The following is a 13,675-nucleotide window of genomic DNA, read 5'->3' on the forward strand; positions in this document are numbered from 1 at the left end:
CCAGTGCTATCAAAAATACATATTCCTTACTTAAAAATGACTTTCCCACCTAAAAAATTATTTTTTTTCTAATAAAATGTGTAGTTTTTTACAAAGACTTCACTGCTTGCATGTGGGTTCAGGACAGATTGGCCCAAGTGTGCAAAGTGAGTCAAATTATTCTAGCTTGTTCCTGATTGGAGATATTGAGAGTGTTACCACTATCCCTGATCTACCCTATATAATGTTTGACAGATTTCAATTTAAACATAAAAGTCAACAATGGCAAAAGAAATTGAAACAAGCTTTTCGCAGCCCATAGGTGAAATACTGTATGGCTTCAAGGCTCTCTATTTCTTCAAACTGTGAACATTGTGAACGTCAGTGTTCTCATAGGCTTTTCATTTCTGCATTCCTGCTTGAGTATGCCCAGTCTTTGTACTATTCTCTTTTTCTGGACTATTACCATGGCGACTTGACAAGTTGGAGACGTTTCTGGTGGCTGTCAGGAGAAGCGCTGCGGGAGGCTGCTGGGGGATGCTGGGAGCTGAGTGTTGGTGGCGGGACTAGGCTATTGGCGCCTGTGAGCTGGACACCCCTCTACATGTCATCAGAGGCACAATCAGGTGGGACCAGGGGGTCTCTGACTGGCTGGCCAGGAAGCACACAGGCTGCTCAATGGGACAGAAGTTATTGGGGGTTTGGGATGAAGCTGATGACATAGTTGGTGACAGAGACTCATCATTTGAGTGTGATACAAGCATTTGAGCTGCCAGGCTGTAATGTTTCTTGCCTTGCCTGGAAAGATTTATCCCAGATTACAGGGCCTAAGGGGTCAGCAGCCATACATGTGGGAACAGTTTAAGGTTTGTCTGAATAAATTGCAGTTTTGTGAGGGTCTACTAACATCCCAAAATGGACAACATCCAGGTGTCAGCTAGTCAGAAAAAATAATAAGAAAGAGTAATCAACCATTGATAGCAATGGGGTAGTTATTGCTCAATCACTCAATGTGTTATAACATTTGTTTTGAACAGTTTAACATTTACAGAATAGTAGGGTAGTAGGGTACACTGGCAAGACATGCAAACATTGTATTTATTGTTTAGTTGTTCAGTCTGGACAGGGCATTGTGATTCTGAGGAGAGCAAGCATTTATTTCTTTCGCTGAATAATTTTCTCTAAATTGTTTCAATTCGCTTTGTGGATCATGCATTTATTGCAAGCATTTTTCCTAAGAATAAAGGTGCACTGTATGAAATGATGATCCTTGAATTCAGAAGGTCTACTGTTGTCAAGATGTATGTTGGCCATTTACTGTAGCACAATGAACTTTTTCTCCACAGAGACTGAAATTATAGGCTGGCTCCTGCTTGCCAAGAATCTTTTCTATCTTTTCTGTGGGGAGGAAATGTTTAATCCGACCCCCACTGGGAAACAAAAAGTAATGCATATTTCACTGTCTCTCCTGCCTGCTAGTGTGATGAAATCGACATTTTAATGCATATCAGAGTTTTTCGAAAAGGCAGAGTTGATAGGAAAGGGAGCATCGTATTTATGAACACCCTGGGTTTAATGCACTCTACAACACTGCTATTCCTGTGTTCCATTGAACAAAACATGTTCTGCAATATAAAGAAAATCCAAAGCACTCAATTATTCCTCAGGCTTTCTATCAAGCCTCCTGCATTCGTGGCAAAGGCTAAAGGTCATGTCAGTCCTCCTGCATCTCAGCGAGGTAATTATCCTTTTCCTGTCACAAAACAACAAATGATAGCTAACTATTAGAGCGCATTTGCAGGAGCTGAAATTTTGTCAATAGGAAGGAGAGAGAGGTTTAATTTTCAGGCAGCTGCATATCTACTTTTTAAAAAATCTTGTTATTCAATGGTCATTTGTCTACATATGTATTTGTGTATGTCTGTGAGTGTGAGGGAGGGAGAGAGTGTGTGTCTTTATTTATGTCTTTGTTTGCTAGCTTTCGAGGGGTGTATTTATATGGTCCTACTTAACATATTTATTTATAGTCCTACACTTTCTTACAGTCATCTTTTTTGTTGTAGCCATTTCACACTCTATATTGTCCAAGTAATTTCCCTTTCAGCGTCTGTTTTTTACCTTTCAGAAAGAGCCATGAATGGAAGGGAAATTATCACAATTACTCATATAATTGAGCAGTCTTTGTAGCAAGTGCAGCTTCAGTAGCCTTTTTCCATCAGCCAAAATGGTTTCATTATATGGGTTTTTCATATTCCCTGACTCCGGGCTCCACTGAGGGCCTGGCACGTGGATGAAATGCAGGGGGGAACAGTGCGAATCATTAAGGTCACAGTAGGAATAATTATCCCAGCTATGGAAAGAGCATCTAGGGCCTTTTTTCTTCCCCAGCACAAATGCACCGTCCACTGCTTTTAGTCACAAAGAACTTTGTAACAAATGGAGCTTCCACCTACTACTTATACAAAGAAGAGAGAGGGAGAGTAAGAGACTTGTATCAACATGACAATTTTCCATCATTAAGACTTAATGACAGGCACGGACTGTGGGGATCAAGGGGAACACAAAAAAGGGAGCACGTTCAGGTGTTGGCTGAGTGCTGACCTCCTTCCTGTCTTTGTTGGAGACTTAACTCTTAACAAAAACTAGAAAGAGGTGCCAGATGAAGGCACCGAGGCAGCTGAACTCCAGGCAGCAGCCTAGTCCTCCATGGCAAATGACTTAATTAGGACATTTGCATGATTCCCATTTGTGAGGAAATAAATTCAGTGAGACATACATTTGCATCCATATAATTAAGCATTGTTTTCACATGGGTCACAGAAAATTCAACAGATAGTTTACCCTGTCACATTATCCTGTGTATGACTTGCCCCTCTACTAAAATAAAATATATTTTGCTTTCATTCATTACATTAAGATCATGAAGACCCCACAGTTAATCACATTTCACTCCCAATGGCACTCTTTATTGATAACTCATGGATGTATTTCCTGTTCATGACCGTAACTACATATGAGGACATCGAGGTCCGGACCTCTGTAATAAAAAAATATATAAATAAATATATATATATAATAGGCCTAATACAAATATGTTGTACATAATGAAATGAAATTGCGAGTCAACGTCTAAATATTGCTCCCAACGTTGATCAAAGCTCTGAACGCTTGGGCTATTCTTGATCTGACCGATTTCTAATCGGGCCTGCCTCTGCGAACGAGTGGAATCATGAACAGCGGTTTGTTGGTTATGTTCGTCTACGTCCTCCGGATTTGCCTTTTTAGCAGCACATTCACCTCTCAAATGGTTAGCTCCGCCCTCTCGCGGCACAGGCCGAGGGCCTTAGACATGAAACAAACTACCCCAGCTCGGAGGCAGCTTAAATCGGCTACTAGAGATGCCGCAACCAAGGTGATAATGGCTGGGGTCATATTTGCTTGTTTTTGCTGTTCTCCAAATAGCATTTTTAAAGTTTTTAACTGTAAGCCTATAGAAATGCAGGGCCTCACTAAAACTCAAACCCTGGTGACAGCCCTGTTGCTGATTAGTCTAAGGATTAGGATTCCCAGTTATTTTCAACTTCAAGCCAACAGCTAGAACTGTAAAACATCAAAAGTGTCAAGACTGTTTTTTTTTTTTTTTTTACTGAATTAAGTAACAGACATATTTTTCGATATCCACTTTTTTTCAGCTATACTTTTAGGTAATTGGTCATTTTGTGGCCAATTTCAGGCGGGTTGGAGGCTTGCCACCACCCACTGACCCCTGCTGCTGCAGTAATGGGGAGCAGCGTTTTACCCAGAGTCCATTGTGGGTTGCCACAGTGTGACCCTTGGCTTGTCAGATTCTCAGGTGAGGGAGCTGGACTGATCATCAGAGGCGAGGGGGCAGAGGGACTTCCAATTTATAATTTTTCATGTCAGAGAATATCATAATATTTTAAGAAAATATGTAGCTAGCTGTATTCATTTAACTTATTCTGCTCCAACATAATATGTCCAAGGACTTCAGTGGTTTAGTGTGGGATAGGGCTTCAGACAACTCCAATACGATGCCTAAATGAGCCTTCTCTTCTTCTCTCTAAGAAAACCCCTTGAAGAAGACGGCAAAAGGGAAGTCGGTCTGTCTACGTAATATTTCTCAGTGTGTAGGTGTCAGTTACTTGCAGTGTCTGGAGACAATTATGTCTGGCTGATCTTCCAAGACTGATGTGGTACTCTGCTAAAATTCCACCAGCCTAGCCAGGCAAATACTCAACCTTGACATAACAATGAAAATATTGTTTAAAAGTGATATTATATGCTTGGGAAAGCTTAAAATCAAATCTTTGAAAACCCTAGATGAAAAACCTGCATATTTATTCAACCTTTGACAGATGCTATTTTGTGTATAATTTTCACCAAAACAAAAGCACACAAAAAATAACCCAACCACAGTTGATCAGATGTTGAGATACTGACTATTTCAAATACAGATTTATAGAGACAGTATTACTGCTTTGAGATTTTAAGAGCCATGCAGTGCTTGTTTGGTGTAATTTTATTCTTGATTGGAGTTGATCTAACTACATCAGGAAGTGCCTCAGACAGATGTAAGAGCAGAAACTCAGACTGACCCACAGTGTGATTGCTAGGTCTTTCTTGATTCACCCAGGAGAAACAAGTCCATCTTGTCTCCATGTCCCTCTGGAGAACTGGCTCAATACAGCCAACAACTCATCCAGTCCAACAAACGGCTATCAAAGAGTAGGAGTTTATTTAGCTGCGTTTAGACAGGCAGCCCAATTCAGTTATTTTCCCCACTAATTGGTCTTTTTAACCAATCACATCAGATCTTTTCACGTCAGATATTTTTCAGAGCTGATCTGATTGGTCAAAAGACCATTTAGTGAAACAATTATCAGAATTGGGCTGCCGGTCTAAACGCAGCCTAAGAAATATAAAGGAAACATGCATAATATGATAAATAGCATTCATTATCACAGTTTCATTAACCACTTGGACTGATTCAAAAACCCAGAATTGATTGTTAAGGGTACAAGACTATCTGGATGTGCTCTCGAGTTCAGGTGTGACTCACTGACATGGCTGATCAGAGAAGGTATACTGCTCTGAATCCTCACTCTTTATTTTGTAATACAATTGTGATATACATATATATACAGTTTGATACTTGAGAAAATGTAAATACTCTATCATGCCTTCTGTTTGAAATAACTGAAATAAAGGACAATTGATAGTTGGCACATTGTTCAGTTTATTATAAAAAAATATTTCAAACACAGAATATCTTGTTATAGAAATGGTACCATTTCATAACAAATAAGCATTTTTAGAAAGTAATCATGACTTCTCATCATAATAGTTCAAGCACTTTCTGAATTGTATTGCATTTGAATGTCCTTTACATCCTAATTCAGTATCTGTTTACAACGTAACATTCAGTAAATCCAAAGCAATTCACTTTTTGATGCTAAATTGAACAGGAAAATACATTTCTAAAGTTGGCTTAATTCGTCTAGTTGGTGCTCAGCGAAGCAGCAAATTACAAGAAGGCAAGGACCTCCAAGGGCAGAGAGGGAGCTGGGGGAAATACCATCCCGAGGATCTGTTCACATTGGATTGATCATATTTTGTTAAGTTACCATTTTGTTTTATCAGCAGCATGCTTTAGACATCAGACAGATATCAATCACGGGTCAATAGCATTGGAACTCTGATAAAACAATGCATTATTGCGGATGTTAGAGAAATATACAGTCATGATCATGATGTTGCAGTTCAGTAATGTAGATGTATGTTGCTGTTCAGTTCATCTTTTTTAAACGCTGCATAAAGACAGCATCAGTACAAAATAATGAACGCAATATTCATTGATGACAAAGTATATCAAATACATACATAACAAATGATGACATTTTCAATTTTCTCATAATACATTTGATTTAACAAAGTTGTTTTTTTTTTCAGAGCAGTCTCTAGTACTCCTGGCTTGTTAGAAGTGTACAGTGTGGATATGTTTGCAGAAACTACATCTTCATATAAACAGAAAGATTGTGTCCAGAACACAGAGAACTGTGTACTACACATCAAGAGACTCACGTGCATTGGAACAAGAAGCAGGAAATGGAGTACACAGGAAAGAAGAAGAAGGAACTTGGAACGGATATACATCAATATCCCTCAACTACTGTTAGACTGATTGTGCAATCTTTAAGAAAACATGGAACCAATTTCGTGAATGTTTTGAAATGGGACATAATTATCTCCTCTTCCTATTTAACGTAAGTAAGTATTCAGCAGATATCCATAAAGTATCACTCTGTCCAGCATGATATGGCAATGTTGCTAATACATTATTTATTCAAACTGAACAAAAACAAGTAAGCATTATATTGTCTGCATTTGACAACGTTGTTCAGATATTCTTCATAATAAACGGTCACCTCGTGAAAACAACATTAGCATCTGCAATAGATGGTCAGCTTAGAGAGTTAAGTTATTCAGCATATCAGCTGTTCAAATCATGGTTCAGATTTGCCATGGATAGCGTGTCTCCCTCCCTTCAACAGAGGAAATGAAAAAGAACGGAGTGTCCTGTGCCACCAACAACAGTAATTAATCATTGACATTTACTTCCATTTACCCTGGACCTTGTAAATCTGAAGCAAAATAAGTGAATTAGTTTAGCAAGCCCCATAGGTACTGAGAAGATTCATTTGAAAAAACGAATTTCTTCCAGAGCCACAGCATGCATATTTGGCGACTGTTCAAATGTAGGTTGGAATGGGTAGTTAGAGAGGGTTTTCCGTCAGAGGGCTGAAATGAAGTAGGGGACACTTCAGGCCTTGCTCCCTCCACCCTTCAGCCTCAGCACTGGCTGCTAACCCTCAGGTGGAGTGCAGCAGGTGTTAAAACACACTCTGCCATAGAGCTACTCGCTGCTAATGAGTCCTGTCTCGTTAAACTCTCTCTCTCTCACTGATGCTTCCATGCACATAGGGCTTTGTTTTTAGTGTAGGCCAGTTAGAGCAATGCCATGATTCCAACCGAAGATGAAGAAGTCCTGTAAGACTGGCCATTACAAGGTACTTCCATCTGCAGGAGCCAAGAATGTAAAGGCTGAGGCACGTTATTAAATGCTTCTCCAAGTCAGCAGCGATCCTGGAAGCTGTCATATTTTCATTTGGAGTTGCAGTTAGTTTGATTGTTACAATAGTGTTTAGTAAAAAAAATGTCCTGTATTGTTCTTTGTTATTCTTAATCAAAATATAGGTTGAAAATAATGAAAGAGTTAGTCACATGAAATGCAAAGAAATATTTGCTCCCTGAGTGGGCTATTGTGGATTTTGACAAATGAAATATTATTGTAAACAAGGCGAATTACAATGCCGTTTGAGAAAGGCAATATTAATGGTAAATAATGATGCATGTTATTATATGTAAATATGAATATGTTTTAGACTATGCCTACTTGGCATTTTCGTCAGTGAAATGCAATTGTGATTATGTCTCTTTTTCATGCTTTTTCCCCCTTCGAATTAAATCTATGTTCCATCTGTTAATGGTCTGAAATGTAGGCCTATTGCTAAGAACACGCATGTTCATCTTCAGAATTCCAGTTTGCAGATACTATAATCGGGGGGAAATAATGACAGTTATCAGTCGCACCCACCAAGTGCCCATAAAAATCTGTCCTCTGTTCTGGAAGATGATAATTATTGGTTGTACTACTATTATCATTTTCGCTGTTGATAGAGGAACCCTTTAAGTATTTTTCGAACGTAATTCCAGAAATAAATTGCTTTAAATTGGGCAATTTAAAGGAGAGAAGCCCAGTTATCCTTATAAGCGTTAATATTTTATAGAATTCTTCAAATCCAGAGATCCACTGTTAGATGCACATCGCAGACTAGACATTGCTCACCATGATGTCCGCGCTCGCATTTTCAAAACACATTCGTAAGTTGCTTGTTCTGCTTTGAGTTCAATTATGTAATTAGGTTGATAATCACAGTGACGGAATTTAACTGCCTTTAATGTGTTATTCAGGTGAGGAGTTTGAGCTGCCGGGGGAACAGGCTAGTGGTGTTTTTGCTTTCGGCTCCTCCACAGCAGAAGGACTCAACATAGGCCACATTGACAAATAAAATGAAGATCTGGATGGTTGCTGCTTCTTCGTCATCCTCAATGAGTGGTGCGCAATGGAGTATTTCTGATCTCCGATACTGGGGATGTATTTTCTTCTTTTTCATCACATGATTGTCGATATTCAGTAAGTGAAAATGGTGACCTATCGTCGTTAACACTTCATCTAAATGTTGAATGAAATGTGGATCTCATGTATTCTTACTGTAACCATACATGTTCAACGTGCCCGTTATAGCCTATGGATCAGCGTGGTTTTTGAACAAAATGTCCTTCGAAAACTGAGCCAATAACAAAGGGAAACGGCCTAATCTTTAGTCAGTCGTTAGTTCGGGTAAATCAAACGTCCTCTGAAAAGCATTGTTCATGTCTACATAGGCTACAGTCGTAATGGGAAACTGGCCGCACCCCCCCACCAACCTCGCTGGGAATTATGTTAATTGAATGAGACTATGTTTAATATTTGGCTGTTTTACGATTAAACTAGCCTATATTATTATGTTACAGAGTAAATTGAAAAATGTTAATTGTAAAATGATTTGTTTGAATTTCACGACAAATCATGATCTTCTAGGCCATTTGGATTTACCAACTGCTGGGCCAATTAATAGGCGCTAATAGATACAGAGGAGGTGTGGGCTGCATGACTAACAGCATGGGCCTGCATGCTCGCGCCATAGTTAATACGGTATTATAAAACGATTTACTTCCCATTAATGGCAACTGAGGGTGCATCATTTAGTATATTGTGAGAGCTGGGCAATACATTTATGGCAGCCAAAGGACACCCAATATGTATTATAGCAAAGCTATAGCATAATGCACTCCTATTTAACATGTACTGGACAAGAATTTGGAAATGGGTGATATTTAATTTGAAATGAAGGTATAAATAATAAATATAATCACTCCATTTTCCACTCTCAACACAACCTGTTAAAATGTTTCAAAAATAAAAATAAAAAAAATGACATTGCTTTACCATGCTTCAATAGCAGCCTCAAATGAATTATATGTTTAACCCACAAAATGAAACATTTGGAAATTGACCAGGGGTGTAGTTTTTTACATCGGTTGATAATCTACGCCTACTAGATACTATTATTGTTTTGTAGGTTGATAACGCACGTTATATAGGCTACTACAGGCATTTTGTTTCTGGTCATGAAATGATTGCACATGTGGAGAATAGAGCAATAAAAGGCTATAGCCAGTGGTGGAAAAAGTACCCAATTGTCATACTTGAGTAAAAGTAAAGATACCTTAATAGAAAATGACTCAAGTAAAAGTGAAAGTAACCCAGTAAAATACTACTGGAGTAAAAGTCTAAAAGTCTTTGGTTTTAAATACACTTAAGTATCAAAAGTAAATGTAATTACTAAAATATACGTAAGTATCAAAAGTAAAAGTAAAAGTCTACATCATTTCAAATTCCTTATATTAGGCAAAACAGGTTGTACAATGTTCTTTTTTTTTCTCAAATTTAGGAATAGCTAGGGGGTACGCTCCAACACACATAATTTCCAAACGAAGCATGTGTTTAGTGAGTCCGCCAGATCAGAGACAGTAGGGATGACCAGGGATGTGAATTGGACTACTTTCCTGTCCTGCTAAACATTCAAAATGTAACGAGTAATTTTGCATGTTAGGGAAAAATGTATGGAGTAAAAAGTACATTGTTTTCTTTAGGAATGCATTGAAGTAAAAGTAAAAGTCGTCAAAAATATAAATAGTAAAGTAAAGTACAGATTCCCCGCAAAACTACTTAATAAGTAGTTCTTTCAAGTATGTTCTACTTAGCTGGCTATAGCCTATATGGATAAATGTTGCAGAGAAACAGACTAATGGTTTTCCAAATATCAAGTTTAAGAAAGTGTTTATTTTCACAACAATATTTTACGCATGAAACATAGGTTAGTCATTGCTTGAATTGATCAATTCAACCAGGACTCAGATATTTGAGACCATGAGCCATTGCGAGTGTTAAATATATGGCTAATTATGCGTATGAAAATGAAACATTAGTGTTATGCTAATTCATCTTGCTTCAGCTGTGGCTCAGAGCACTTGAGACTGGCATTTGATCAAATAGACCTGTACGTAATATATCTGTGCATGTGAACACCTAAAGACGCTGTCAATAATTAGTAAATCTATTACAGTTTGCTTTGAGATATCGAAACAATATCTAATGAGAAATAAAACATAACCTTTCTGTTAAATAAGCCTATAACGCCTCAAAGCTACACCTCAATGTAATCATACTGCTGTCTCAGCACATTATTATTTTCAGTTCTTAAATGAGAATAATAATAATAATAATAATACAGGCTGTTTTTTAATGTTTAAATGAACAACAGGCCTATCGATACAACAGGATCTAACCATAGCCTACTTGTGATTGATAATAAAATAGGCTATTTCTTTATAAGAAACAATTGAATTATTATTATTATTGTTATTGTTATTATTATAAAATAGGCTGGATTTAATTGTGTGTTGTTTCTTTTAAAGCAGATATTTAGGATTTCAGTGTCTATTTTGCTAATACCTTTCTCTGCTACCTAAGCAATATTTTTTTATTGACATCTCAGGGCTGAATCTCAGGTTTTGTTGTTTTTCTTGAGTTTATCAGGTCCAAAGGACCCAACCTCAGGATCGCCAATCGGCATCATTCTTGGATAGAGTGGACCAATCAGCGACCGTCTTTGATGAATATTCATGATCCCTGATTCAAACCTTTGAGCGAGTTTGTCTAGACCCAGTGCATCATACCTAGACTTTTCACAGAGACAAACTACATTTTCTTATGAATGGAAAGAGAAAAAATCAGTACAGCTTAAATTGGGATCCATCCTTCACTGAGATCATAGAAGAAAACAAAAAAGGAAGAGGAGAGAACCGCCAGAAGAGATGACAATGACTACAATACCAGAAAGTCTTAATAGCCCTGTCACAGGAAAACCCGTTTTCATGGAATTTGGGCCACCGAGTCAACAAATGTCGCCTTCCTCAATGTCTCACGGACACTATTCCATGCACTGTTTACATTCTGCTGGTCATACTCAACACGAGAGCTCGTACAGTCCAGCCTCATCTTTTCCTAGATCTTTAGGTTATCCATACGTTAACTCCGTCGGCAGCCATTCCTCAAGTCCATATCTCAGTACAGTGCAGTCGTACCAAAACAGCTCGGCACTAACACAGACACAGTTAGAAGATACAGGTAAGCTTTCAACTTCATCCTTTTTGTCTCTGTAAAGTTATTGGAACCATTTGGTTTCTGTTTTCGGTCCAGCAAGCAAACGTTGGATTGGTAAAGCAACCCAGATGTTGGGGTATTAAGCTCGGTAATTATTTATTGCGTAATGCTATAAACAATGTACGCAATTAAGGGTAATTATACCTAAACTACAGCCTGTAAAACTTGCACTGTGATTCGCATTGCTGTGCAGCGACTTTGGCGGGCTGTCTCCTGAGTAATTTTGCTATTTTCTCCCCTTCTCAGCACCAGAGACAGAGAAGAACACAGTTGTAGAAGGCGGAGAGGTACGGTTCAATGGGAAAGGGAAAAAGATTCGCAAACCAAGGACTATCTATTCCAGTATGCAGCTACAGACTCTAAACAGAAGATTTCAACAAACTCAATATTTGGCACTGCCAGAGAGAGCCGAGCTGGCAGCTTCAATGGGACTCACGCAAACACAGGCAAGTCAACGTTTTCTACCTTTACTTTTATTTAACGCTTGCATTTTAATGTACTTTTGAACACGTTAAACAATTGTAGGCTAATTGGTTACATTGGCTATTTATTCTCTTTTTGGTTGTGTTATAGACCGCTGTCTTCGTGTTTTGAATAAAGTTGGGTTTTATCAGATGTTTCATATTGATTATCATCATGCTGATGTTCTATGAAAAGTGTACAAATATTTCGAGGCTGGGAAGAAATCGAAGCTTTTACCAAAACCTTATTTCGACATTCCAAATCAAAATGGTGCCTTACTGTCCCCTGGTATAGAGTTTCTTGAAATTGCCCAACTAGACAATCTTAATGACCTTGATTGTCTCTCTCTTTTCAGGTAAAGATTTGGTTTCAAAATAAGCGATCGAAGTTCAAGAAACTGATGAAGCAAGGTGGTGGAACAATTGACAACAACACTTTAGCCCAGTTTAATGGTCGCATATCTTCGACTGGCTCTCCGGTAGCACCGGTTTGGAGCTCACCGACCACCGTGAAAACATCCGTGGGTACACCAGGGTCTTACATTCCAAGTTACACCTCATGGTATCCAACTGCACACCAAGAGTCTATGCAGCAACCGCAACTCATGTGAACATAACAGTGAGCTAAAAGACCTGCCCCGCCCTCTATACCACCATGGCCCATATCAGGAGATGTTGGGTCAACCACCCAGCGTGGCCTTGCACTGGCCCGCTGCAGCCATGCACAGATGTAATCCGGAGTTTGCTCCCAAAGTTGCCAGCTGACATGTCGGCCTCCTCATACCGACCGACGGGACAGAGAACAAGAGCCCTGTGAGCCGAGAGACTGAAAAGGCACCGTTCGCGCCCAAGGGCAACAAGTCCTTTCATGTCACCGACAGACACCGGAAATTGTTATGAAAAATGGGTCCTCAAGCTGCTCTTATGATCTTTTGTGACATTTTAATAGGCTATGTGTTAAAGTAAATATATTGAGCTGTAACAAGTCAGTGAGAGTAGGCTATATTTATGTTTCCTATGTTTGATTTTAAGATTTGCTTAATTTCTTATCCCAATTATGATTTAAAAAATGGCGTATGAAGCCGCACGTTTCCAAGTATCAGATATAGGTCATGCATCTCCAACGAAGGTCAACATAGTGATTTGACCATGACCTTAAAACCTAGCTTTCAAACAGACAAAACTACCATTGGTCTATAATGTAACTTTGGCCAACGAATGTAGGCAAATCCAATTAATAGTCTTATCATTTTGATGGGCATGGAATCGAATATCGAGTCCGTCCCTTAGTTCGTTCCTGCGCCATTGCGCTCGCCACATGTCGGTACCATGCTGTTTTGTGTGTTAATTTAAGTTAAATTATTTCGTTTTTTCAAAGTCTGTGTGTTTATTTAATATGCAGGTGTGTTTGACTTATGAAACGACAACAACGTGTTGTAAATGCTGCTCTAATGCAAGCAAAACTCCTCTTCTACGACGGAGCCCCAAACATGATGTGAAAAAGTTGAAATGGCGAGTGGCTGCTTGAGAAGAGCACTAAGTTGATCCCGAAGATGAAAACATGGTTTGTCATTGTTTGTTATGTGTTGCGCGGGTGGATGTACATAAGGACAAGATATAATAGGAATTTTTTTCAGCTTTGGTTTGTGCTGTAGCCTAATGATACATTGTGAAATAGGGTTTTTGTGTGTTCATTAAGATGAATGTGTTAAGCAGTCTATAGAAATATTTAGTTTTGTATTGATCACTTTAATTTATTGCTTTGTTTTATTGAAGTTATGTACATATTGTTGAAAACAGTAAAAAAGTATGATTTAAAAGGACA

General features: G+C 38.6%; 1 protein-coding gene across 3 annotated transcripts; it reads left to right on the plus strand.

Moving 5' to 3' along the window:
* The first annotated feature begins 7,840 nt into the window (after positions 1-7,840).
* LOC106586227 (homeobox protein Dlx1a) lies at positions 7,841-13,675 on the plus strand. Of its 3 annotated transcripts, none has more exons than XM_014173268.2 (5): positions 7,841-7,941; positions 8,032-8,254; positions 10,755-11,353; positions 11,636-11,835; positions 12,207-13,675. In XM_014173268.2, the coding sequence occupies exons 3-5, from the start codon at positions 11,041-11,043 to the stop codon at positions 12,459-12,461; spliced, it is 768 nt and encodes a 255-aa protein (XP_014028743.1). In that variant the 5' UTR covers positions 7,841-7,941; positions 8,032-8,254; positions 10,755-11,040; the 3' UTR covers positions 12,462-13,675. The 3 variants fall into 3 exon arrangements, with proteins under 3 accessions (XP_014028743.1, XP_014028744.1, XP_045563643.1); XM_014173269.2 differs by having other exon boundaries at positions 10,763-11,353; XM_045707687.1 differs by lacking the exons at positions 7,841-7,941; positions 8,032-8,254 and having other exon boundaries at positions 10,628-11,353.

The sequence above is a fragment of the Salmo salar genome, chromosome ssa25 (assembly GCF_905237065.1).
Source record: "Salmo salar chromosome ssa25, Ssal_v3.1, whole genome shotgun sequence".
Lineage (NCBI taxonomy): Eukaryota > Metazoa > Chordata > Actinopteri > Salmoniformes > Salmonidae > Salmo > Salmo salar.

Coding starts and splice junctions, on each gene's coding strand:
- LOC106586227 (XM_014173268.2), top strand. CDS start 11,041: ATGACAATGACTACAATACCAGAAAGTCTTAATAGCCCTGTCACAGGA. Junction 11,354..11,635: donor GACACAGTTAGAAGATACAG/GTAAGCTTTCAA, acceptor TCCCCTTCTCAG/CACCAGAGACAGAGAAGAAC. Junction 11,836..12,206: donor TGGGACTCACGCAAACACAG/GCAAGTCAACGT, acceptor CTCTCTTTTCAG/GTAAAGATTTGGTTTCAAAA.